General features: G+C 37.8%; 1 protein-coding gene across 1 annotated transcript in view; it reads right to left on the reverse strand.

Annotated features, from left to right (window-relative positions):
- Positions 1-27,925, reverse strand: part of C4H12orf56 (chromosome 4 C12orf56 homolog) — an 88,197-nt gene that overhangs the window by 23,259 nt on the left and 37,013 nt on the right. Inside the window, exons 4-5 of the mRNA XM_049883767.1 lie at positions 15,332-15,740; positions 7,404-7,477 (exon numbers count right to left, since the gene is read on the reverse strand). Coding sequence (XP_049739724.1) covers positions 7,404-7,477; positions 15,332-15,740 — 483 coding nt within the window. The remainder of the gene's footprint in view (positions 1-7,403; positions 7,478-15,331; positions 15,741-27,925) is intronic.

Below are 27,925 nucleotides of genomic sequence, written 5' to 3' on the forward strand. Positions count from 1 at the left end.
TGATGTTGCTTATCGGTCCAGGTGTGAAGATTTTTGTTTTCCTTATGTTGAGGTGTAATCCTTACTGAAGGCAGTGGTCTTTGATCTTCAACAATAAGTGCTTCAAGTCCTCTTCACTTTCAGCAAACAAGGTTGTTAATGAGTCTTCTCAGTCTTGGTGCTGAGTTTCTCTTCACACAGTCCAGTTTCTCGGCTTATTTGCACAGCATACAGATTGAATAGGTATAGTGAAAGAATACAACCCTGACGCACATCTTTCCTGACTTTAAACCATGCAGTCTGTTCGAACGACTGCCTCTTGATCCATATATAGGTTCCTCATGAGCACAACTAAGGGTTCTGGAATTCCCATTCTTCTAGGTATAAGCTCTGAGAGCCCACTTTCCCACACACCCACTTCTAATTACTACTACATTTCATTTCAAAAATAATTTTATAAAATTCACCTACTTTCTAGGAACTTTAGAAACAGCAGAAAAGTAGTTTTCACAAACAAACGAGCTTAGAAAAGCAAAAGTTCAGATAAAATATAATACCAGCAGAATTATTTTGAAATTGATTTTCCAGGTTTTTTTTTGTTTTTTCTATCAGAAGTCAGCAATTTGCTAAGATCTGAGAAACTGTTTTAATTCTCCTAGAATCTAGATTTCTAGTTCCCTGGATTTGGCTTGACTCACCCAGGCCATTTACCCTTGAGTGTCCCTTTGAACCTTGAGCCTTTAAGGAACTGGTTTTCCTGGGGTCATCTTCGGGTCAAACAATAGCCTAGTAATCCGCTTAGCAGAGACCATTTTGCCTTGGACACTGGGCTCTTCTGGAGAATTATCTATGTGCAGCCAGTTTCAAGAAGAAGGAACTCCAGGGTCTGACTAGAAGCTGTGTTTTAGGATATATGGAATGTCCTTAATGACTCTGTTTTTACAACTGACTGACCCTTAAGCCCTGCCCATGCTCTGAGAAACCAACATGGAACGACCTTACAATGACCCTCAGAGACTACTCTGCCCAGACCTGCCTATATAACCTGCTTTCACTAGCCGCTTTTCAGAGTGCCCTCCTGATAACTTTGGGTTGACACTGCCCGATTTGAATTATATCTATGAACAATAAATATATTCTGTTACACTAATTTTTGGTGTTTCTGTGCACATTTAGGTTTTTAACAGATTCATAGCAGAAACAGTTTTTAGTCTTTATCACCTATTATAATAGATTATGATACCAAACTAAAGTTTTCATAAAGGCTAAAAAAAATTTTTTTCTTATAGGAAAAAAGTACACTAATCTCTTCATACTAAAAATCAATTCATATATAAATTAAGGTCTCATATACATCATTTTTTTTTTATAAATTCAAGAAAGACTAAGCATTCTATATTTCTACAGATAAATAATCTATAATCACAATTTATTTGAACGTTCAGAGAATATTTGCTTTTATGTGCATGGCAAACTTCCTTTGCCTAATTTAAATAAGAAAAAGTATTTGAATCAGATAATCATATGGTCTACTGTGCTGGGAATGACAAATTGAAGAGGAATGGTGTCATGTTCATTATCAAAAAGAACATTTCAAGGTTTATCCTGAAGTACAACCCTAACAGTGATAGGATAATATCCATACACCTACGAGGAAGACCAGTTAATACAACTATTATTCAAATTTATGCACCAACCACTAAGGCCAAAGATAAGGAAATTGAAGATTTTTACTAACTTCTGCAGTCTGAAATTGATCAAACATGCAATCAAGATACATTGATAATTACTGGCGATTGGAATGCAAATCTTGGAAACAAAGAAGAAGGATCGGTAATTGGAAAATACAGCCTTGGTGATAGAAAAGATGCTGGAAATCACATGATAGAATTTTGCAAGTCCAACGACTTCTTCATTGCCAGTACCTTTTTTCACCAACATAAATGGCAACTATACATGTGGACCTCACCAGATGGGATACACAGGAATCAAATCTACTACATCTGTGGAAAGAGACCATGGAGAAGCTCCATATCATCAGTCAGAACAAGGCCAGGGGCCGATTGGAGAACAGACCATTAATTGCTCATATGTAAGTTCAAGCTGAAGCTGAAAAAAATTAAAACAAGTTCACAAGAGCCAAAGTACGACCTTGGGTATATCCCACCTGAATTTAGAGACCATTTCCAGAATAGATTTGATACATTGAACAGTAATGACTGAAGACCAGAGAAGCTGTGGGATGATATCAAGGACATCATATATGAAAAAAGCAAAAGGTCATTAAAAAGACAAGAAAGAAAGACCAAAATGGATGTCAGAAGAGACTCTGAAACTTGCTCTTGAATATAGAGTAGATAAAGCCAAAGGAAGAAATGATGAAGTAAAAGAGTTGAACAGAAGATTTCAAAGGGCAGCTCAAGAAGACAAAGTATCATAATGAAATGTGCAAAGATCTGGAGTTAAAAAACCAAAAGAGAGAACTACAACATGCTTGGCATTTCTCAAGCTGAAAGAACTGAAGAAAAAATTCAGGCCTTCAGTTGCAATATTGAAGGATTCTATTGGCAAAATATTGAACGACACAGGAAGCATCAAAAGCAGATGGAAGGAATACACAAAGTCACCGTACCAAAAAGAATTGGTCAACATTTAACCATTTCAGGAAAATAGCATATGATCAAGAACCAAGGATACTGAAGGAAGAAGTTCAAGAGGACGTGGAATGAGGGGTATCTTTGCTGATGTTAAATGGATCTTGGCTGAAAGCAGAGAATATAAGAAAGATGTTCACCTATGTTTTATTGACTACGTAAAGGCATTTGACTGTATCGCTCTTAACAGATTATAGATAACGTGGCAAAGAACTGGAAGTCCAGAACACTTAATTGTGCTCATGTAAAACCTGTACAAAAACTAAGAGGCAGTTGTTCAGACAGAACAAGAGGATACTGCATGGCTTAAAATCAAAAGAGGTGTGCCTCAGGGTTGTATCCTTTCACCATACTTATTCAATCCGTACGCTGAGCAAATAATCCAAGAAGTTGGACTATATGAAGAAGAACGGGGCATCAGGATTGGAGGAAGACTCATTAACAACCTGCCTTATCCAGATGACACAAACTTTCCTGCAGAAAACAAAGAGGGCTTGAAGCGCTTATTGATGAAGATCAAAGACCACAGCCTTCAGTATGGATTACACCTCAAAATAAAGAAAACAAAAATCCTTACAACTGGACCAATAAGCAACATCATGATAAACAGAGAAAAAACTGAAGTTGTCAAGGATTTCATTTTACTTGGATCCACAATCAACGCCCATGGAAGAAGCAGTCAAGAACTCAAACGATGTATTGCATTGGGCAAATGTACTGCAAAAGACTTCTTTAAAGTGTTGAAACACAAAGATGTCACTTTCAGGACTAAGGCGCACCTGACCCAAGCCATGGGATTTTCAGTCACCTCATATGCATATGAAAGCCAAATAATGAATGAGGAAGACCCAAGAAGAATTGATGCCTTTGAATTATGGTGTTGGCGAAGAATATTGAATATACCATGGATTTCCAGAATAATGAACAAATCTGTCTTGGAAGATGTGCAGCCAGAAGGCTCCTTAGAAGCAGGAATGGCAAGACTTTTCCTCATGTACTTTGGACATGTTATCAGGAGGGACCGGTCCCTGGAGAAGGACATCATACTTGGTAAAGTAGAGGGTCAGTGAAAAAGAGGAAGACAGAATGACACAGTGGCTGCAACAATGGGCTCAAACATAAGCAACAATTGTGAGGATGGCACAGGACCGTGCAGTGTTTCGTTCTGTTGTACACAGGGTCACTATGCATGTAACAACAACATAGTGCTAGAAAACTCCATTATACAGTTTAGAAATATATGGGAAATATATATTAATATAACACTCCATTTTTATTTTCATCAGGTAGAAAACACAAATTCACCAAAATAATGTTGCCAGAAGGATTCCTGATCTAATGACAAGCTCTATTTTTTTGTATTTTTTTTCATTTTTGCAGGCATTTAATATAATGACATCTTTTGCATGATGTTTTACAGCTGAAAAAAGGCTTTAACGTATATTATCTCAGAAGTGCTGTGTATCATGTTCGCAACGGTCAGGTTACAGAACTGTAACACTTGTGACAAAGAGTTCTAATTTGAAAACCCAACAGATGTTTTACTCCTTTTAACCTGAAGGTGACTTGCAGGCAGAGATCATTTCTTAGGTATCACTGGGTACATTTTAAATCACTGCATTTTAAATACGTTGCCTTCAGGAATTTACTTAGCAAGAAGTATGCTTTTCCTGAGACAAGATAGTGCCAGGACTCTCTTTCTTGCCTTCAGGGATAAATTTCAAGCCACATCTATACAAAGTAAAAAAAAAACAAACCCATTCCCATCTAGTCAATTCCTACTCATAGTGACCCTAGAGGACAGAGTAGAACTGCTCTATAGGGTTTCCAAGGAGTGGCTTGTGGATTTGAACTGTGACCTCTCAGTTAACAGCCGAGCTCTTAACTGAGGCACCACCAGGGCTGCAACTTAGAATTTGTTTTATTATACAACTAGCTTTACAATCCCTTTAAATAAATAAAGTCAACCTTACTTAACTTCAGAATGCATCCTTAAGTAACAGAAACATGTTCTTAAAAAAATCATCATTATCATACCCAATGAAATTAGCAATAGTTTTTGGTTTTATCTAGTACGCACTCCATATTCAGATGTCCTCTGTTTTCTTAAAAATATCTTTTTATATGTGGTCTGTTAAAATCAACATCTAAATAAAGTGCTTGTTATATTTGCTCAGGTGCTTAAGCCTTTTTAGAACTTTCATTATGGAAATTTTCAAACATACACAACAATGGAGAAAATAATAAGGAATACTCACCTATCCATCACCTAGCTTCAATAATTTTCAACATTTTGTCTATCTTGTGAACATTTTGCCTATATTTTGCACACACACACACATACTTTTAAGTCAGTTTCAACGTAATTGTTTTACCAAAGACACTTCATAGATGATGCTTTATATTTCACGTTGCATCAAATGAGGTACACAAAGCCTGATTGTCCCACTTCAGTGATGCTAAGTTCGATCAATGGATTTAGTAATTTGCAACACGATCCCTCCATTTTGAAGGTCCACTTCACCTTTCTGTCTAATGGTTTCATTGAGGACTGTTCCATGAATCTATTATTTCATTTGAGGTTGCAAAGTGGTAACTCTCTAATTCTATTGAGTCTTCCACATTTATGAACTAGAATGCTGTAAAAAAGAATTTGCCCTCATCAGCTAGAGCTATTTGGCTTCCCTGAAGTTCAGTTCATACGGGAAAGAGAGGCTAAATGCTTACTTCTTTTCTTTTGTTTGCCAACCTAGAGTAAGGAATTGGTGTCATGCTTATGTCTAATGGAGTTCAATGAGTTTTTATTTCTTTGTGTGTGCGGGGCGGGCACTTTGTATGCTGTATCATTATGCACTCCTGAATTTTTACGTAATCGTTGTGTTTCAGTCATCTCATTCATTATTTTTCTGATGCTCAAGTTGTCTCGTTATTGGCCACTGGGAGCCCTTCACATGGGCTCCTGTGTCCTTTAATCAGGGCCCTGTTAGTCTTTGCTTCCTAGCACAACAAGCTGTTGGAAGCTCCTTTTGTATATTTCAGGCTCATTTGATATTTTTTTATGTTTTGAAATGTACAAACTGAGCTTCTAACAGCTTGTTGTGCCAGAATGGCTGACTTAGAAACAGCTATTCCTCCACGGAAAAGTGGGGAATGAATATGCATCTTTTAAAATTAACTTACTCTTAGCTCATCTGTTACACTTTCCATGACCCCCAGTATGCCTCAATATCGCAAATTCCTCAAAACTTAACCCATGACTGACTTTGCATCAAAATTGCTGACACTGCCAATTCACTGAGTGCTTACTATATGTGAAGCATGGTTTTACGTAAAGAAGATAAAAAAAATTAATAAGACTTACTCCTCACCTCCTAAAAAAAAAAGGGCTCACAAAATATACTGGAAGAGATAGTCACATAAGAAGTAACTACAAGTACTACACAATATAAATATGCAAGTATACAATATAAAGCATACTGGGATAAGAGCAAAATAAAACTATGATAAAATCCAGATTGGCTAGCCTCGCATATAAGGCATTTTATGATCTAGTTTCAGCCTCTATTATATCTCATTTATTCATTCATTCTATAAAGGCTTAATTTGGGGCAGTTTTACTCTGTCCTATATTGCTATGAGTTAAAATTGACTTGATGGCAACATTTTTTTTTTAATGTGTCAGTTGGTCACCAAGTCACAGTCCCTATACTCAAGAAGCATGCTGCATACTAGGGCAGCAAATAATCAAATACAGACTGCTAAGCGCTACAAGACTTGTAAGCACTGATGTTATGGGGGGGCCCATCCTAACTTAGTTTCGAAGGGTCAAGAAAAGATTTTTAGAGGAATAGGTTGAAAAGCTAAGACTTGATGAACTGAAGTTATTGAGGAAGGAGAAGAAGAGTGGAGAGAAGGGTTCCAGAACAGGGGCTACCATAAGTTAGGACGCAGAAGGGAGAGAAACAGGGAGCTTTCTGGGAACTTGGAGAAGTATACTTGGAGCAGGAGTTTAGGGCTAGAGGTGGGGAAGCACACAAAAGTTAAGAATGGAAAGAGGCCCTGGTGGCACCAGTGGTTAAGAGTTTGGCTGCTAACCAAAAAATTGGCAGTTTGAATCCACCAGCCGCTTCCTGGAAACCCTATGGGGCAGTTCTACTTTGTCCTGTAGGGTTGCTATGAAAATGGAAAAATAAGAAGACAGATATGAAGATATCTACAAGCTGTAAGGGAGCTTAGACTTCATCTTAAGGGCAAAGGGGAGCCATTCAAAGGCTTTAAGGGGGAGAGTTACATGTTCAGATTTGTGCTTCAGAAGTATTCTTCTGGTTGCAATGGAGAATGGACTAGAGAAGGGCAAGGGTGAAGGCAGAAAAGCCAGATTGGAAAATACATTAGGAGCCTAGAATAGAGATAATTGGGCCTGAACCAGTAGCAGTGGAAAGTAGATGTCATCCAGATATGAGATGTGGGGGATGGTGAAGGGGAGAAAAAAGTTAAGGTTGACACCCAGGGCTCTGGCCTTAGGTGATCTGGGGATAGAGAGACTGTGTACTGTGTTAGGAAAGATAGGAGGAAAGTCAGGTCCAGAAGGAAGATGCTGAGCTGTTTTGAATATGCTGAGTTTAATGTTCCTGTGAGACATACAAGCAGCGATGTCTACTGGGTAACTGGGTTTCCTCAAGGCAGAGAGTTGAGGTAGAGGTATAAATGTGATAACAATCACAGAGCTGGGAAAAGTAATGGAGAGAGAACAATACCATCACTCCTTACCTATATGGCTTTTGACTTCCAGTTGTAGAACTGAGCTCACTAGCATACAGGGGATCTTGTAAAAGAGTACCTTTCTGAAAGAGGAAAAAAAATAGAAATAGTTAGCATTTTTGCTTAAAAAAATCCCTTTGTTTCAAATTCTCATGGACTCCAGACGTTCTGGAGCCATGGAGGCTGAATGAACCTCTGGAATTGCCCTGAAATAATCTTTAAACCTTAAACTAAAAATATCCCCTAAAGTCCTCTTAAAACCAAACTATAATTTAGCTTAACTAGTGAAAAAGCTTTGCCTTGAACATTATGCTCTTTTTAAGAATGTCTATATGAGATCAAAGTGAGAACGGCAACTCAAAGGATTAGATAGGAACTTTAGGGGGTAGTGGAGCCCTGGTGGTGCAGTGGTTAAGAGCTCAGCTGCTAACCAAAAGGTTGGCAATTCAAATCTACCAGTCACTCCTTGGAAACCCTATGGGGCAGTTTACTCTGTCCTATAGGGTCACTATGAGTTGGAATCAACTCCATGGCACTAGTTTGGTTTTGGGTTTAGTGGATAGTGAGTTTATGTTAATTAGGGAGGAACAACTCAGAAAAGGAGGGTGAGAATGGTTGCACATCTCAAAGAATGAAATCAATGTCACTGAACTGTATGTGTAGAAACTGTTGAATTGGTGTATGTTTTGCTGTGTATATTCTCAACAACCACAAAATAAATGAAAAAAAATTTAAATCCTTTTATCATAATGAAAAAACTGAATATCAATCCCCCCTACTTTTAGTCAATTTAATATACCTATTTTTTAATTGAAGAGCTCTGGTGGTGCAGTTGTTAAGTGCTTGGCTGATAACCAAAAGGTTGGCAGTTCAAACCCACCAGCAGCTCTGCAGAAGAAAAGACCTGGTGATTTGCTCCCATAAAGATTCCAGCCTAGGAAACCCTATGGGGCAGTTCTACTCTGTCCTGTAGCATCCCTACGAGTATGAATCGACTCAACAGCACACAACAACATTCTTTAATCCCTTCCAAATGCAATATTTGCTTATGTGACTCAGTCCAGTATTTGCTAGCGCCAAAGAGAATTTATTTTTTAATAGTTTAAAAAACATTTTAAGCATAACACATGCTCATTAAAAAATAAAGTTACTGGGGAAAATAACAGAACAGAATTTAAAAGTCTCATGGATTCAAGACTTTCTGGAGCCGTGGGGTCTGGATGAACCCCTGAAACAATTGCCCTGAGATAATCTCTAAACCTTAAACCAAAAATATCCCCAGAAGTCTTATTAAAATCAAACAATAATTTAGCTTTATTAGTAAAAATTATCTGCTTGAGCATTATGCTCTTTTAAGAACTGTATGGGATCAAAGTGACAACAGCAACTAAAAAGATTAGATAGAGACCTAGGGGGTAGTGAGTTTAGTTAATTAATTAGGGAGGAACAACTCAGAAAAAGGAGGGCGAGAATGATTGTACAACTCAAAGAATGTAATCAGGGTCAAAGACTTACACACGTACAAACAGTTGAATTGGTATATGTTTTGCCGTGTATATTCTCAACAACAAAATTATTTTTTAAATTATAAAAATAACGTTATTTATAAAAATCAAACACTACACCAAGGACAGGAGGGAGAGAGAAAAGGAGGGGCTATTGCTTATGGAAGGAACCCTGATGGCACAGTGGTTAAGTGCTCAGCCACTAACTGAAAGGTTGGCAGTTCAAACCCACAAGGCGCTCTATTGGAGAAAGATGTGGCAGTCTGGTTCCGTAAAGATTACAGCCTTGGAAACCATATGGGGCAGTTCTACTCTTGGAAGTCCTATAGGGTGGCTATGAGTCAGAACTGACTCACTGGCAATGGGTTTTGTTGCTTATGGAGTACGGAGTTTCAGTTTATGGTGAAGGAAAAATCACATTGATTAAGGATAGGGTTGCACAGCTGATTAATGTAATTTGCTTTCAACAAATTGTACACCTATAAAAAGTTAAATTGGCAAAAGTTGTGTGATAGATATATTTACAACAGCAACAAAAAGAATAACTGCTGAGGCTGCTTGTGTACAACCAAACACCTCATGAGTTTTCATTCCTTGGTTGGAGGTTTAGGGTCATAGTTTCATGGGACATCCCAGTTAATTGGCCTAATATCATATTTAGTGCTTCTGTTCTACCTCCTAGTTCATTGCATAGTGCCAGGGGTCTTAAAAGCTTGCAAGCAGCCATCTAAAGCACAGCAATTGGTCTCTATTTGCCTGGAGCAACAGAGGAAGGAGAGTCAGGGAATAGGAGGAGGAAATGGAATGTGAGGCTAACTGCATCCATCAACAACTGCCTTCTTGGCCCTAAGACCAGAAGAAGTGGATGGTGCCTAGCCACCGTTACTGAATATTTTGTTCAAAGATTCTATAGAGGGCTCCTCATCAAAAAGGGGAAAAAGCAGAAAAGAATTTAAATTCTCATGAAATCTAGACTTTCCAGAGCCATGGAGGCTGGATGAATCCCTGAAACTACTGCCCTGAGATAATCTTTAAACCTTAAACCAAAAAAAATCCCCTGAAGTCTTCTTAAAACCAAACAATAGTTCAGCTTAACTAGTAAAGAATGTTTGCCTTGAGCATTATGCTCTTTTAAGAACTGTCTATACAGAATTATCTTATGTAAAGGGAAGGACAACACATAATACAGGGTAAGTCAGCACCACTGGACTAAACCAAGAGCTAACAACCAAACACTTCAAGGGACAATGTAGCAGGGCAGACATCTGGGGACCATGGTTTCAGGGGACATCTAGGTCAATTGGCATAAAAAAAAAACCCTAACAAAGTTAATTAAGAAAATGTTCTGCATCCCACTTTGGTGAGTGGCGTCTGGGGTCTTAAAAGCTAGAAGGGGCCATCTGAGATGCATCAATTGGTCCCAACCTACCTGGAGCAAAGGAGAATGAAGAACACCAAAGATACAAGGAAAATATTAGCCCAAGAGACAAAAGGGGCCACATAAACCAGAGACTCCATCAGCCTGAGACCAGAAGAACTAGATGGTGCCCAGCTACCACCAATGACTGCCCTGAAAAGGAACACAACAGAGAGTTCCTGACAGTGTAGAAGAAAAGTGTGGTGTAGAACTTAAGTCCTAGTAAAAAGACCAGACAAAATGGTCTGACTGAGACTGGAGGGACTCCAGAAGACATGGCCCCCAGACTCTGTTAACCCAGAACTAAAACCATTCCTGAAGCCAACTCTTCAGACAAAGATTAGGCTGGACTATAAGACATAAAATGATACTTGTGAAGAGTGTGCTTCTTAGTTCAAGTAGATACATGAGACTAAATGGACAGCTCCTGTCCGGAGGTGAGATAAGGCAGAATGGGACAGGAGCTAGTTGAATAGACACGGGGAAATACAGGGTGGAAAGGAGGAACGTGTGGTCACATTATAGGGATAGCAACAACGGTCACATAACAATGTGTGTAAATTTTTGTATGAGAAACTAATTTGAGCTGTGAACTTTCACCTAAAGCACATACACACACACAAAAGAACTGTCTATATGGGATCAGACTGACAGCAGCAACTCGAAAGATTAGATAGGAACCATAGGGGGCAGTGAGTTAATATTAATTGGAAAGTAACAATGTAGAAAAGGTGGGTGAGAATGGCTGCACAACTCAAAGAATATAAGCAAAGTCACTGAATAGTACATGTAGAAACTGTTGAACTGGTGTCTGGTTTGCTGTGTATATTCTCAACTACAAAAAAAAAAGAATTATTAAAAAAAAATCAAACAGTACAGAAACACATAAATAATAAAAGTTTCCTGTTTCTTCCTCCCCTTTCCATCCCTCTTTTCAAAACAGCTATTATTATCAGCTTTCTTTATATCCTTTCAGGAATATAAAGTATTATTATTATTATATGACATATAAAAAAAATATATGACATATATCATGTATTTAATACTAACTAGATTAAAAAATATATATATGTATATATTTTTTATTAGATTATACCACATACATTAATCTGGAACTTGTTTTTTCACTTAATATATGGTGGACGAAGACTGAAGAAGAATTGATGCTTCCGAATTATAGTGTTGGCAAAGAATACCGAATATACCATGGACTGCCAGAAGAGCAAACAGGTCTGTCTTGGAGGAAATATAGCCAAGTTGTACTTGGAAGTGAGGATGGCAAGACTTTGTCTCATGTACGTTGAACATGTTATCGGGAGGGACCAGTCCCTGGAGAAGGACATCATGTTTGGTAAGGTAAAGGGTCAGCAAAAAGAAGACCCTCAGCGTGATGGACTGACACAGTGGCTGCAACGATGAGGTCAAACAGAGCAATGATTGTTGAGGATGGTGCAGGACTGGGCAGTGTTTCATTCCGTTGTACACAGGGTCACTATGAGTCAGAATTGACTGGGTAACACCTAACAACAACATATGGTGGACAGCTAGCTATGTCCATACATGTAGATTTACCTCAATCTATTTAGTGATTACCCAGTATTCCATAGCATAAAAAGAAAAAAAAAAAAAACCATGTTGCCAACAATTCAATTCTGACTCATGGTGACCCCACGTGTTACACAGTAGAGCTGAGCTCCATAGTGTTTTCTTGGCTGTAATCTTTATGCAAGCAGATTGTTAGGTCTTTCTTCTGGGGCACTGCTGGGTGGGTTTGAACTGCCAACCTTTTGATTAGAAGCCAAACACAAACCCTTTGCACCATCCAGGGACCTTTTCCACAGCATAGATATACAATAACTTTGTTAACCACTCCCTATTAATGAATTTTTTTTTCCCTTAAATCTTTACTGTTGGCCATTTCCATCTATTCTGGGTCCTCAAAACAAATAGAAATGTACTATTCAGCTGCTGGTTGCATAGTGATTAAGTGCTACGGCTGCTAACCAAAAAGGTGGCAGTTCGAATCTGCCAGGCACTACCTGGAAACTCTATGGGGCAGTTCTACTCTGTCCTATAGGGTTGCTATGAGTCAGAATCGACTAGATGGCAGTGGGTTTGGTTTTTTTTTTTTATTCAGCTACTTCTCTAAATAATCCTTTATTTATGTTGAGACTTGGGAAATAGGTCAGAAGAAATTTCTAAAATGTTGCTGACTTACAGCTCCCCGTAAGCTTGTTGTTGTTGTTAATGCCATTGAGTCAATTCCGACTCATAGTGACCTATAGGACAGAGTAGAACTGCCCCACAGGGTTTCCAAGGAGCGGCTGGTGGATTCAAGCTGCCAACCTTTTGGTTGGCAGCTGAGCTCTTAACCACTGCACCCCATATGCTTACCCCTATCTTATTTCTTAATATCAGAGTAGGGACCCTGGGGCAATATGTGCTTTATCCTAGTACTTTCATCAAAGCTCTACATAAAAAAATTAAATTAAATTAAAAAACTGCCTCCCACTGCCCAAATGTTTTATGCTTCCCTTAAATCTAGAATTTTAATTCGAAGGTATCACTTAGTTATTTAGCTACCTAGCAGCTCTCTCTACTAAATATTAAGAGAAAAGACCTGCCATATTTTTAATTTGTAGAATTGGAGATGTTGAACAACCTAGACATAATTATTTTTGGTAAAAGTTAGAGATAAAATTGGTTACTGAAGCAGACTCAATTTTTTGAAAACTCTTAAGATCAGTAAGGGTGTTAATTTCTAATTGTATGGTTCGGGTTAATTTTACTTGCAAGTATAGAAAGAGTTCAGTCAGATGTCCAATTCCTTTTCTCATGAGCATTTCCCTACCTCAACATGAAAAACCATCCTCAATCTCAAAGCACGAGGGATCAGTTCTCCAAAATAAGTCTGATATAGATGTTTTTGTTTTCAAAATGCTAAAATATCACCAAAACTAACCAAGAGTGACCAACCTGACCAAAGAACTTAAGTGTCACAAAAAAGTCACACATTTAAAAATGTTTATATTGAATTAACATCTTATTCTTACTCGAATGAATGCTTACCTGATTCATCACTTGTATGTGAAATATTTATCTGCTCATTTTCTGTCTTTCAAGAGGTAGAACATTACTTTTAATTATAGTACCTAACCAACTTATAATGATAATCCCCCTCCACATATATTTATTTCACTGTCATAGAAAAAAAAAAAAACAAAACAGAGTGAGTTCAAACCCCAGCTCCATCTGTGTGACCTTGCACAGATAGATCATTTAATGCCTCTGTGCCTCAATTTCCTTACCTATAAAATGGGAATAACATTCCTACCTCATAGGGTTGTGCAGGTTAATTTAGTTAATATACGTAAAGCATCAGAACAAATGCTACTGGATAATGACAATATGTGTTAGTTATTGTTATTGCATCTATTGGACAGGCTGTACATAGATACATAGGTATGAGCTGGCCAATGTGACATGCCTCTGCTGCAGAATTAAAAAGCAGTACTAAAACTTGGGAGCTAGTCAATTCAAGGAAGCATAAACAGTTTCAAAAGTCTTATAAAATCTGGGGTTATTTGAAATATTCACATAAATTTTTTTAAAAAATCAATTAAGTTTTGGTTTTTCTATTAGAACATATGAAGCCTTCTTCAGATTAGGGTTTTTCCTCTTTATGATTCATTGGTATTCTTAATTTGGAGAAAGTGGGTTAAAAATTTGGAGAGGAAGTTTAAGTATTTGAAGTCTTCTGAATAGTGCTATGAGAAAAAAATTAGAATTGTAATCTTTCACAATTTTTAGCCATTTCTAAAGCCCCCTGCTTCCTAGCCTCTTTTGAGTAAAACAGCCTTTCATATTTCTTAATATCATTTTGTTGGAAGATCAATAATAAAAGGTATATATCACTGAAGTTAATTGAAAAGGATCACACTATTGTTTCAATAAATTACTTTTTAAAACTGATTCTGTTGTAGTAGAACCAAAAAAAAAAAAACCAAACCCATTGCCGTCGAGTCAATTCTGACTCATAGGACAGAGTAGAACTGCCCCATAGGGTTTCCAAGGAGCACCTGATGGATTCAAACTGCTGACCTTTTGGTTAGCGGCCATAGCACTTAACCACTATACCACCAGGGTTGCAGTAGAAAGATCTCTAAATGGGAGTTCTGAGTCTACCCCTTAACTCATTATATAATTTTGAGTAAGTTACTTAAAACATTTGTCCGTCTGTTTCTTCAGTTATAAAATAAGGGTCTCAGACTAGGTGATATCTAGATAAAATTATCTTATGACAACGGCTCCCATGGACCTACTTTCTATAGTGCTGGTAGGAAATACCCTGGTGGTGTAGTAGTTAAGAGCTACATGCTTCTAACCAGAAGGTCAGCAGTTCAAATCCACCAAGCTCTCCTTAGAAACTCTATGGGGCAGTTCTACTCTGTCCCATAGGGTTGCTAGGAGTCGGAATCTACTTGATGGCAATGGGTTTGGTTTGGTTTGGTTAAGAAATACAGAAACTTACTGACAATGAGAACTTTATCCGAGCCCTGTGCTCCCAGAAAGCATGGACAGTTGAGAAATCCCTCAAGCTAACTACAAAGACTACCCTGCTCTCAGATATTCTGAAATAAGACCTGTCTCCATCCTTCCTCATGACTCCCATGAGACAGACTGATGACTCTCTTGTTCATCGGCCTCTATGAAATTGTTTCCAAGGAACGTCTGGCGGATTCAAAGTGCTGACCCTTTGGTTAGCAGCTGTAGCACTTAACCACTACACCACCGAAATTGTAGGCCTTTTCCTTTCCTTTGAGACATTCTTATTAGTGAACATTCTCCCTCTTGCAACAGCCTGAACAGTCATCTCTTCAATTGCCCAGCGCATTTGTCTTTCACAATATTATTAAATTCCAAGCTAAATTTCCAAAATAAGCAGATAAGGAGGGAAGGCACAATTGCACAGAAAAGCAATACTCAAGGTGAGGTTAACTTATGAGAACACTTACTATAATATAGTTGTTCCATGAACTTTTTAAGTGCAGAAATATTGATGAGGTTGTGGAAACAATGTACAAATGAAGTTCACACTCCTTTTTCTCAAGGCTTGGGTTACTTTGTAAAAGGGAGGCTTGTGGGGAATTCCCTAAGTAAAACTCATTTCCGTTCCTATTACACTTGAAAGGGCTTTCACTTAGAAAGTCTTTGTGATCAGCAAGTCCCTGTGGTTCTTTTGAGTTTGTTGTGCTAAAAGGCAGGGTGACTGCCTTGCCTGCACCTGGTGTGGATTCACAGCTCCTCCTGGAGGTAAGAGCAGGTAAGGGCCGAAATGCACTTCGGCCGTGAAGGGGTAGCTTCTTGAGGTCTGAAGAACACAAAGTTGAGTCCTTGGTCATTGTGTAGCTCTCTTGGTGGTACCTGTCAAGCAAAATTTAATATTAAATGTGATATTCCAAGGTTTGTATTTCATAATTTAACAGTGAGGAACAAAGAGTAACTGGTGACCCAACTGCATCAGTTTAAGACTCTAAAAAATGAATGTTTTCACTTAAAAAAATGCTTGTTAAGGGAAGGAAGGCATATTAAAAAAAAAAAAAAAAAAAATTTTTTTTTTTTTTGTTAAGGGAAGGAAGGCATATTACTCTACTATAAAGAGAAATGAAGTCCTGATACATGCTACAATATGGATGAACCTTAAAAACATTATGCTCAGTGAAATAAGTCAGTTACAAAAGGATAAACATTGTATGATCCCAGTTATATGAAATAGGCAAATGCATGGAGACAAATGCTTATTAGCAGTTACCAGAAGTGGGACGGAAAGGGAAAGGGGAAGTCTTTGCTTAGGGGGCACTGTATTTCTGTAAACAGTAATGGAATAATTTAGAAATGGATAGTGGTGATAGTTGCACAACATGATGAATGTAATTAACGTCACTGAATTGTACATGTAAGAACTGTTGAATTGGCAAATGTTTTGTTAAGTATATTTTTACCACTACAAACAATTAAAAAAGAGAGAGAAAGGAGGCGATTTAATTACACTTGCTATTGCCTGCTGACCTGGGGGGTGGGGCTGGGGAAGTATGGCGCAGCAATCCACTTTTCTGCTTTCAGAAATAAAACTACCCACCATCAGGTATTTTTTATACTTAAAGCATTTTTACTTCTTCAAGGAGCCCCACTTTTTTCATTGAAAGGGCTTTTTCAAAGACCAGACTTAATGGTCTGACTGAGACTAGAGGAACCCCAGAAGACATGGTCCCCAGACTGTCTGTTGAACTAAAACCATTCCTGAAGCCAACTTTTCAGACAAAGAACAGCCTGAAGTATAAGACATAAAATGATACTCGGGAAGAGGGTGGCGCTTAGTTCAAGTAGGTACACAAGACTAAATGAGAAGCTCCTGTCTGAAGGCGAGATGAGAAGGCGGAAAGGGATAGGAGCTGACTGAATGGACACGGGAAATCCGGGGTGGAAAGGAGCAATATGTGGTCATGTGATAGGAATAGCAACAAGGGTCATATAACAATGTATAAATTTTTGTATGAGAAACTAACTTGAGCTGTAAACTTTCACCTAAAGCACAATTTAAAAAAAAAAGGAAGAAAGGACTTTTTCATTATGGCGTCATTGTACATTTCTAATGGATCCTGTAAAGAAAATAACTATCCAAATAGTATTCAAATAGAGATACTTGATTTTTTTTGTAGCGGTGCTTTCTTCAGTTCATATATTCTGGAGCCCCGGTGGCACAGTGGTTAAGAACTTGGTTGCTAACCAAAAAGGTTGGCAGTTTGAATCCACCAGCGCATCCTGGAAACCCTATGGGGCAGTTCTACTCTGCCCTATAGGTGGCTATGAAAAAAATATGAGACACTTCTAATTTTCCCAATGTCATCCTAATATCGTCAGCACTTCTTTTCAGAATCAGTCTTTGTGTCCTGTCCCTTCACCTTCCCTGTCTCTCCAGCCCACCATCTTTCTCTGCTATGCTGCAAAGGAAGCATATTGTAGAGGCTATGAAGTTGCAAAGTATGATTAGCTCTTGGTTCCATTTCTGGGTCTGCTACTGAGCGGCGTTATGACTTTTGTTGAACTAAGCTTCAATTTTCCAATTCTAAAATAGGAACAATTACAGCACCAAACTCATGAACTGTGAGGATCAAATAAGAAAACGCATGCAGTGTGCTTGGAACACAGGAAACACTCAATAGGTGCTAGCTGTTATCCCTGGGTGATGTCAACGATGAACACACTACACTGCTAAACAAAAAGTTAGAGGTTCGAGTCTACCCAGAGGCACCTCAGAAGAAAGGCCTGGCTATCTACTTCCAAAAAATCAGCCACTGAAAACCCTATGGAAGACAGTTCTATTCAGACATGTGGTGTCGTCATGAGTCAGGGTCAATTTGATGGCAACTGGTATGTTGCTTTGAATTACTGGTTTATCATTTTACGTTAAGGTATCTTGTTTCACGTATAAGTTTGGAACCTCCTTCAAACTGGAAAACTTAGTTTTTATTAATTCTTAATTTCCAACAGATATAAAGTTCATTATCTGTACAATACTATGAACTGTGGCTGAGTCCACACAAATAAGTGGTTACCCCAATTGGCACACTAAAGCTCCATCCCCTAAACAATCACCCTTTGCCAGTCCCTTAGGCCTGAGGCTGTGGACACTGGCATTGTGGTCCCAGCACGTTCTTCTTGTCCCATGGAATGGCACAGGGCCAGATTTTAAACAGAGAGCTAGAAAAATAACATATATGACCTGCAATCCCTGAATGCCACTCAGTAATTATATCTTACTTAACCTGACTTTCTTCATAAGATTCCAGTTTTACATAACAATGTCTAAGATAGCTTTTCTTTATTTTTGTAGATAATACTCTCTAAAATTTCCCCAACATTTCCTCTATGGATTGAAGAGTTGGTTAGTGTGTACGCATTATGTTATCTAATGTTATGAAATTACATTAAAATGTTCATTTTAGGCACTGCACATTTTGTGTGGAACTTCAGCAAAATGATTTCAGGGAGTTACAGAATATCTCTCTTGATGTGACTGTTACTTACTCAGTTATATGAAAAATCTATGAGGAGTTAAAAAGAATTTCTAAAAAGATCTTTTTGGCAGCATAAATGAAAATGCAATGGATATTATAGCTTTGCCAGTTAAGCAGATCAACTCATAAAACTAAACTGTATTCTTCATTTGAAATTCAATAATACCGACTCTTACTCGTCTAATTGAAAAGTAGCTCCTTACTAAGCAAAAGCTCCAGAACCTTCAATTTGCACATGTGTCAACTTCATACTTACAGGACCAGGTTGCTACAAGTCAAATGTTTTCTTAATGAGCTGATTATGTATCTCTATGGAGAGCCCAGTCCAAAGGGAGGAAGAAATGAGAACTCCAAAACCAAAAGTATGCAGAAATTTTTTTTTCTTCTTTTTCCTCTCTGCATCAAAACCAGATAAGCACAGGGATTAGACCGGAATATATGATACTGGTGAGGTGTGAGCTTCTTGGCCCACATGAGACTATGTGGGCAGCTCCTGTCTGGAGGGCAGATGAGAAGGCAGAGGGGGACAGAAGCTGGCTGAATGGACACGAGGAATACAGGGTGGAGAGAAGGAGTGTGCTATCTCATTGGGGAAGAGAAACTAGTAGTATATAAAAAAAAAAAAATTTTTTTTTTATATAGCAAGGTGTATATAAATTTTTGTATGAGAGACTAACTTGATTTGTAAACTTCCACTTAAAGCACAATAAAAATTAAAATAAAAAAACAGATAAGCTCCTTGAGACTGAAAATGTCAGGTTAAAAGCCACAGACCAAAAACAACAGGCAAAATTGTAGGTGCAAGTTCATCAGAGAATAAAAAGAACACATAAGCTAGCATATCGACTGTATCAAGAATGAAGAAAAGTGGTAAATTAGTGAAAGTGATCACTAGATTTAAGAAACTCTTGAAAAAATGACAAGAAAGAAGTTAGATAAACATGCTAAAAGGAAATCCCGGTTTCCATGGAGAGCTGAAAACCTATTAGAATGAAATGGATTGTCAGATTAATACGCTAAAATATGAGACAAGCAGAACAATTGAGAGAAAAAAATGATTCTTCCGTAAGAAGTCATATTGACCTAGATCTCAAGGTCTAGAATTTGAGCTATCCTGAATAAAAAAATTCTCATGAAGATTCCACTAAAACAGAACTGATGAAATACAAGCAACTCTGTATGGAAAAATTCAAAGTTAGAAAATTATTCTCAGATATCTAAGCGTAACTAAGAAACTGGTTGAGCTCAGGACCAAACTTTTCATGGAGAAAAAAAAAAACAGACCTTCCTTTGTTCAGAATTCTCACTGCCAGCTCAAGTTTGGGGCCCCCTTGCGTTGGAAATGTTATTAGCTCAATAGAAATATTCCAACAGGAAACACTGATTCCTGCTACAGACCCATGACTTTCAAAGAGGAGCATAGAGACCTACTTGACAAATATTAGCTACTTTGTTTTTCTTTGCACTTCAGATAAATGCTCTAATTCTTGGTTCTAATGTGGTAATATTTAGAAGCTATTTGACTCTTATGATTTACATGTTAAATAAAAGTGAAAATTACCTATGTAAATAAGGAGAAATGAGAAAAAAAATTATAGTTTTTTTCAAGTATCTGAACCTCTTATTTTCTAAACTATATTAAATGATTTTTTTATGAACCAAATATAACTAACCTGACACATTTTTAAACTTCATGTAAAGTTACAATTAAGTCAGAGTTTTTGAAACTAAATACTATAACCTAGAAATCAATACTTAAAATGCTTTGGCTTTATTTCTGATTAATTTAAATTTGGCTATGATTCCTAAGACTTTTAAAGTTTTCCTGACACACTTCAACCCTCTCCCTCAAATATATGTGAATGTTTGGTAAATATTTAAATTTCATAAAGGAGTTTACTAATTTAAAGGAATCCCAAATAAATCACATTTGTGAATTAAATAAACATGTGATACCAATAATTTTTTTTTTTTTTAATCTCTGGCTGGAACTGAACTTGTTTAAAACTCAATAACACATATGTGGCAGTTCTCATGATGTTGCCACAAAAATATTTCTCCTACTTAATGCTGGAAAATACTTACTATATCAACACTGTGTCCAGAGCGTTCAGCCCAAAGGTGTGGCTTAAAACAACTTGCATGAATGTGACACTCGAGCAGGCAAACACCATCTAACTCTTTTGAGAACACTTGGCATTAATGTTACAGCTGGATTCCACTGAAAATCATGTCCTTTCACTAAATGATTACTAATTTGCCATCTTTTGAATTTTTGTAATCAGCATACTGACTATCCTGGTATTATGAAGATGTGAAATTTATAAAAGGAAGAAAATCCTCATCCTTTCCCAGTATGTTCATAATCTATTGGGAATAATTAGGAGAGAAGTTATAATAGTGGGAGAAGAAAAGGGAGATGAAGTAATAATCTTCTCGATTGTTTTTGTTTTCACTGTTCTTTTTACTCTCATTGATTTCTGCCATTATCAGTATTATTTTCTTCTTTCTTGTTTCTTTAACTTTTCTCCGTTGCTCTGTTGCATTAGAATTTGGTTGCAGTGGAGCTTTGGGAGAGAGGAAAGTAGCTGAAGTAGAAAAACACCTGGTCTTTGGAATAGCACTTCTCCATCTGTTAGTGGAGGCTGGTCTGATATGTTTGGGTCAATACTATTTGATGTGTTCTAATGTGCACTGCATTGAGCAAACCTGCTGCAAAAGACCTCTTTAAAGTGTTACAAAGCAAAGATGTCACCCTGAAGACTAAGGTGCACCTGATCCAAGCCATGGTGTTTTCAGTCGCCTCATATGTACACGAAAGCTGGACGATGAATGAGAAAGACCGAAGAAGAATTGACGCCTTTGAATTGTGTTGGGGAAGAATATTGAATATACCATGGACTGCCAAAAGAACGAACAAATCTGTCTTGCAGGAAGTACAACCAGCATGCTCCTTAGAATCCAGAATGGTGAGACTACATCTCATGTACTTTGGATATGTTATCAGGAGGGATCAGTCCCTGGAGAAGGACATCATGCTTAGTAAAGTACAGGGTCAGCCAAAAACAGAAAGACCTTCAACGAGATGGATTGACACAGTGGCTGCAACAATGGGCTCAAGCATAACAACAATCGTGAGGATGATGCAGGACTGGGCAGTGTTTCATTCTGTTGTTTATAGGGTCACTATGAGTTGGAACTGACTTGACAGCACCTAACAACAACAATATGCTCTAGCATAAAGCTATCATGGGTGGAACAAAGGCTACCTAAATTGATGTTGGAGAAGATTACATATGCTACCCGATATGTACATGGGGTGCCTTCTTGCTGTACAGCACACATTAAGTACAAGGATAGGGTTGCCATGTATTTCTACTAATCACAATACAACAAATACTTATATAGTGCCTACTGCATGCCAGGCACTAAAGATACAGTAGTAAAAAAGACAGTAAGTCTCTGTCCTCCTGGACTTCACATCATGAATGTTCAAATTACTGTCTCTGGGGCTAAGACCATGTGTAGAGGAGACAAAACTACTTACTAGGAAAGACAAGACATTCATGTCTGAAGTAAATACTGAAAGCAGCATATATGGAGAAATCTATATGTTGATTTATATTTGTTACTGCATCATATGGAACATGCCGGACATATTTTTGCCAAATTTGGAGAGGATAGTGTGCCTTAAAATGTAGATAATGTGATGTATATAAAATTCACATGATTTCAGCATACGTCTTATTGCATGGAACTTGGTCACATGGCCATCTCTAGGTACAGGGATCTCTAGAAAGGTGAATGTTTTAAATTGAGCACAATACCATCGCAAACAAAACTCGGACTCAGTTAATAAAGAATGGGAGAATTTGTGCATTCTGTTGGCTTTTCTAAGTAGACAATCATATACTGTGCAGATAATGACAGTTTTATATCTTTTCTTCAAATTACTTTTTATTTATTATGCTCTGTTGTTAGGTGCTGTCAAGTCGGTTCCAACTCACAGCGACCCTACAGGACAGAGCAGAACTGCCCCACAGGGTTTCCAAGGGAAGGCTGGTGGATTTGAACTGCCGACCTCTTGGTTAGCAGCCAAGCTCTTAACCACTCACTATGCCACCAGGGCTCCTATTGTACTCTAGGTGAAAGTTTACAGCTCAAGTTAATTTCCCAATAAAAAATTTATACACATACTGTTTTGTGACATTGGTGCAATCCCAACAAGGTGAGTGCATGCTCTTCCTTTCCACTCCAGGTTCACTGTGTCCATTTGTGCCTTTCTGCCTTCTCGTCCTGTTTTGGACAGGAGCTGCCCTTTTGGTCTTGTATATTGGATAGAACTAAGAAGTACATTCCTCATGTTTGTTATTTTTTGTCATATAGGCCTGTCTAATCTTTGTTTGAAAAGTGAGCTTCAGGAATGGTTTCAGTTCTGGGTTAGCAGAGTGTCTGGGGACCATAGTTTCAGGGGTCCATTCAGTCTCTGTCAGACCAGTAAGTCTGGTTTTTCTTTTATGTGAATTTGAATTCTGTTCTACATTTTTCTCTTGCTCTGTCCAGGACTCTCTATTTTCTTCAAATATTAATATAAAACCAAACCCACTACTGTCAAGCTGATTCTGACTCAGTGGCTCCATAGGGTTTCCAAGGCTATAAATCTTTACGGAAGCAGATGGGACTGTTTTCTTCAAGTATTAACATAACCAAAACCAAACCAAACCCATTGCCATCAAGTTGATTCCGACATACAGTGACCCTATAGGACAGAGTAGAATGGCCCTATAAAGTTTCCAAGGAGCATCTGGTGGATTTGAACTGCTGACCTTTTGGTTAGCAGCTGTAGCACTTAACAATTATGCCACCAGGGTTTCCAAATATTAGCACAGCATTTCTTATGCTTTCATCGTTACATGATCCAGGACCCTGAGTTTTACCTTGAATAGTAGCAGTGAAAGTGGCCATCCTTGTCTTATTTCCTATCTTAAAGAGAACACGTCTAGATTTTTCTCAATTAAGTATGTTTGAAACTTTTCTTCCATTCTTAGTTTGGTTTCAGTTTTTAACATGAATAGATATTGAACTTTATCAAATGCTTTTTTACCCTACCTGTTGAGATGGCCAGCTTTTTCTTCTTTGACCTGTTAATGTAGCAAATTACGGCAGATTTTTCAAATTTTGAATCGTCTATACATTCCTAGGAAACCCTAGTGGCGTAATGGTTAAGTGCTACAGCTACTAACCAAAGGGTTGGCAGTTCAAATCCGCCAGGTGCTCCCTGGAAACTCTATGGGGCAGTTCTACTCTGTCCTATAGGGTCGCTGTGAGTCGGAATCGACTCGACGGCACTGGGGTTTATACATTCCTAGGATAAATCTTACTTAATCATGATATTTTTAATACACGGTTAGATTCAGCTACCAAAACCACCAAACCCATTGCCATGGAGTCGAATTCGGACTCATAGCAACTCTATAGGACAGAGAACCGCCCCATAGGGTTGTAATCTTTATGAGAGCACCAATGCAGCATCTTTCTCAGGTGGAGCGACTGATGGGCTCTAACTGCCGACCTTTCGGTTAGCAGTCGAGCACTTAACCACTGCGCCACCAGGGATCCTGAGATTCAGCTAAGTGGTATTTTACTTATGATCTAGTTTCATAAATGTCATGGGTCTTTGTCTTCTGTTGTCCTTTTTGGTATGGAGAACAAGATTATACCATTCTCAAAAAAAAAAAAAAAAAACCCACAAAAACTGAGTAGCTTCCATTATTTCTGTAATTTTTTGAACAACTGTTCCTTTAAAGATGGAACTTATGGAAAAAACATCTGGGACTTTTTATTTTAACTTTCATTACTGTTCTTTGAGATTTTCATAACTTCTTATGTCAATTTTGGTATTTTATATTTTCCTAGGAACTAGTCGTTTCATCTAGAAATTAAAATTTGTTAACATGTATTTGTTTAAAGTTTTAAAAATCTGTTCTCTTTGTAGGTATTTCTCTTTTTTTTCATTTTGTATTTTATTTGCATTCATATTTTCTTCTTGATCTTTCTTGTCAGAGATCTATATATCTTTTCAAAGAACCAGCTATTCTTTTTCTAGTCTTATCTATTGTTTGTTTTGTACTGTTATCACCATTGTTCTTTATTTTAATGATTTCTACCCTTAACATTATTAATTTCTTCTTATTTCTTTGGGTTTGCTCGAATGCTCTTTTTACATTTTTTTTAAGTTGAATACTTAGCTCGTTTGCTTTTTAACCTCTCATATTTCTTGGTGAGTGTATTAAAAGCTATACATTTCCTTCTAAAGTCTGTTTCCTTCTAAAGTCTGTTTTAGCCGAGTCACATGCATTTTGCATTGTATTGTGATGCAGCTCTAAATGTTTCTTAATTTTCTGTTACTTCCTGTGGCTTAATTATGATGTGTCTGAGTGTGCATTTCTTTGAGTTTATCCTGTTTGGGGTTCACTGAGCTTCTTGTCACACAGTTTCCTGAGATTCTGGTCCTTTTGTCTTCACTTTCTTCTCTCTGTTGTTCAGACTGGACTCTTTCCTCTGTCATCTCCATTCTTCTTACTGAGCCCATTCAGTGACTCTTAAAAATTTTTATTGTATTATTAATTCTAAAATTTCAGTTTGGTCCCTTTTGTATCTTCTATTTCTCTGCAGAGACATTCCATTTTTCCATTTGTTTCAAAAAGTGTTCTCCCTTATTGCTGGAGCATAGTTATAATAGTTACTTTAAAGTGCTGAGTCCGATGATTCCAACATCTGTGTCATCTCAGGGTTGATATCTGTTGTCTTTTCCCTTGTGAGCTGTTAAGTTTTTTCTGGTTCTTCAAATGTTGAGTAATTTTGGATTGTATCCTGGACCTTTTGTTACATGGCTCTCGGCCTTATTTAAATTCTATGGAAAGGTTGATTTTTCTTTTTTTTTTTAATCAGGCAATCGGCTGCTCGATGCATTCTGTTCAGGGTTGTTACTTGCACTCCGTGTGCTTACTCCATCTTGGCTGGAATCAAAACCTTCTTGATTAATTTTATTGTATGAAAATTAAGAATTCTATTCAATAAAGGACACAGCATAGACAAAGTTAATAGGCAGATGACAAAACAGGAGATATCTATAATGTTTAAAACCAATAGAGAATTGATACATAGAATGTACAAAGCAATTATACTCCTGTGTATATATTCCAGGGAAATTTTCAAACAAGTCTATAAAGGAAGAGAGAAGGAGAAATGAAGAGGATGGGTAGTGATAAAAGAGAGGAGAGTGAGGGAGAATAGATATTAAAGAAACTAGCATCATCCACTCTAAGGCTCAATAAATATTTTTGTATTTTATAGATGTATAATTGATCAATGAATATTTGTTAATTATGATAAACTATGAGCAAGTTATGTACAAGACAGAATAAATCTAATGTTTTCAGAGTCGATTTTGGGAAATAACAAGAAATAAAGACTTTATTATAAGGACAACTGTTAAAGGTCTTGAACCTTTTCTCTTGAGTTTCTAAATATACTAGATGCATATACTTATACACACAGTGTATTTACATAAACACAGGACTTGGTCCTCTAATAGAACTAGAACAGCCCATTGCATAAGAAATACTAGACAATTAATATAAATGGTACCTCATCTATATTAATATCTCATTATATTATTATACAACAACATTTTTTTTTAATAGTATTATTTGGAAACCCTGGTAGCGTGGTAGTTAAGAGCTACATCTGCTAACCAAAAGGCTGGCAGTTTGAATCTACCAGGTGCTCCTTGGAAACTCTATGGGGCAGTTCTTCTCTGACCTATAGAGTCAATATGAGTCGGAATTGACTCGATGGCTATGGGTTTGATTTTTTTTTGGATAGTATTATTAGTGAGCAGGAAAAGTAGAACGTCATTTTGCCCCAGGCCATGATCAAGGAGTCTGAGGAGCTGACTAGGTTATTGCTTAGTGATTGACTTACTGATAATCAGCAATAACAAAAGAGCTAGCTTTTTAATAAGGACTTGTTAAGTACGACCTGCAGTTTAAGCACTTTATACATATACATGCAGTTTAAGCACTTTATACATACATCATTTAGCCCTTATATATCACCCTTGTGGGATAGATACTATTATGAGCCCCATCAAACCCATGAGGAGAGTGAAACCTGGGAAGATTAAATAGCTAGCTGAAGGCATAGTCAGGATTCGAAGTTAAGAAGTATGGCTCCAGAGCCTGCTATGCAGAGGGGAATAACACAACTCTTATTTTCTACTTTCTGCCAAGAAATGCTTCTTTTTTTTTTTTTAATTAACTTTTATTGAGCTTTAAGTGAACGTTTACAAATCAAGTCAGACTGTCACATATAAGTTTATATACATCTTACTCCGTACTCCCACTTGCTCTCCCCCTAATGAGTCAGCCCTTCCAGTCTCTCCTTTCGTGACAATTTTGCCAGCTTCCAACTCTCTCTATCCTCCCATCACCCCTCCAGATAGGAGATGCCAACACAGTCTCAAGTGACCACTTGATATAATTAGTTCACTCTTCATCAGCATCTCTCACCTACCCACTGTCCAGTCCCTTTCATGTCTGATGAGTTGTCTTCAGGGATGATTCCTGTCCTGTGCCAACAGAAGGTTTGGGGACCATGACCGCTGGGATTCCTCTAGTCTCAGTCAGACCATTAAGTATGGTCTTTTTATGCGAATTTGGGGTCTGCATCCCACTGATCTCCTGCTCCCTCAGGGGTTCTCTGTTGCGCTCCCTGTCAGGGCAGTCGTCGATTGTGGCCGGGCACCCAAGAAATGCTTCTTGTTGAAGAAGAATATAAGCTTCAAGTTCTTAGTTGTTGTTGTTGTCTTCCATCTCTGTTTTCCTAATGAGGTACAATTAACTGCAGCACAATCTAATTTCATAAGGATGCCAAACTGGTCAGCAGGGTTAAGAGGGGAACAGAAGTGCAAAGGCCCTGAGTTGTAAAAAGAGTAAGGTGCCCTACCAGTGTGACTAGAGTGTGGTGAGCAAGGGGTAATGTAACTTGAGCTCAAGTTGGAGAGGTAAGCGAAAGCCAAGGCTTTTTAGAAAGTATAGACTCGACAGCAAGTTTTGTTTTCTGTGCAATGGAATGCCACTGAAAAGTTTTAGGCAAGAAATTAGAATTTTTAAAAGATCATTTTGGTTTTAGGGTGGATATTAGATTCAGGTGGTGGTGGGGAGGTGCCAAGAATTAAGGTGGGGAGGTCAGTTAGGGGAGTTGCAATAGTACAGGTGAGAGATAATGGCAGCTTGTACTAGGGTATTGTAATAGAGATAGAGAGAAGTTGATATCTTAGGGATATATTATAGGTGTAGAACTCATAGGACTCTCAGTGATCCAGGAGTAGACTGGCCTCATTGTTGATTATCTAGCCTAGTAATTCCCAAACCTTGGTAGTTAACTAACAGAATCATCTAGGGAGGTACGAAAAATAAGGTTTTGGATTCAGTAGTCTGGGGAGCAGCATAGGACACTGTACTCTCC

Source organism: Elephas maximus, chromosome 4 (genome assembly GCF_024166365.1).
Source record: "Elephas maximus indicus isolate mEleMax1 chromosome 4, mEleMax1 primary haplotype, whole genome shotgun sequence".
In the NCBI taxonomy this organism is placed as follows: domain Eukaryota; kingdom Metazoa; phylum Chordata; class Mammalia; order Proboscidea; family Elephantidae; genus Elephas; species Elephas maximus.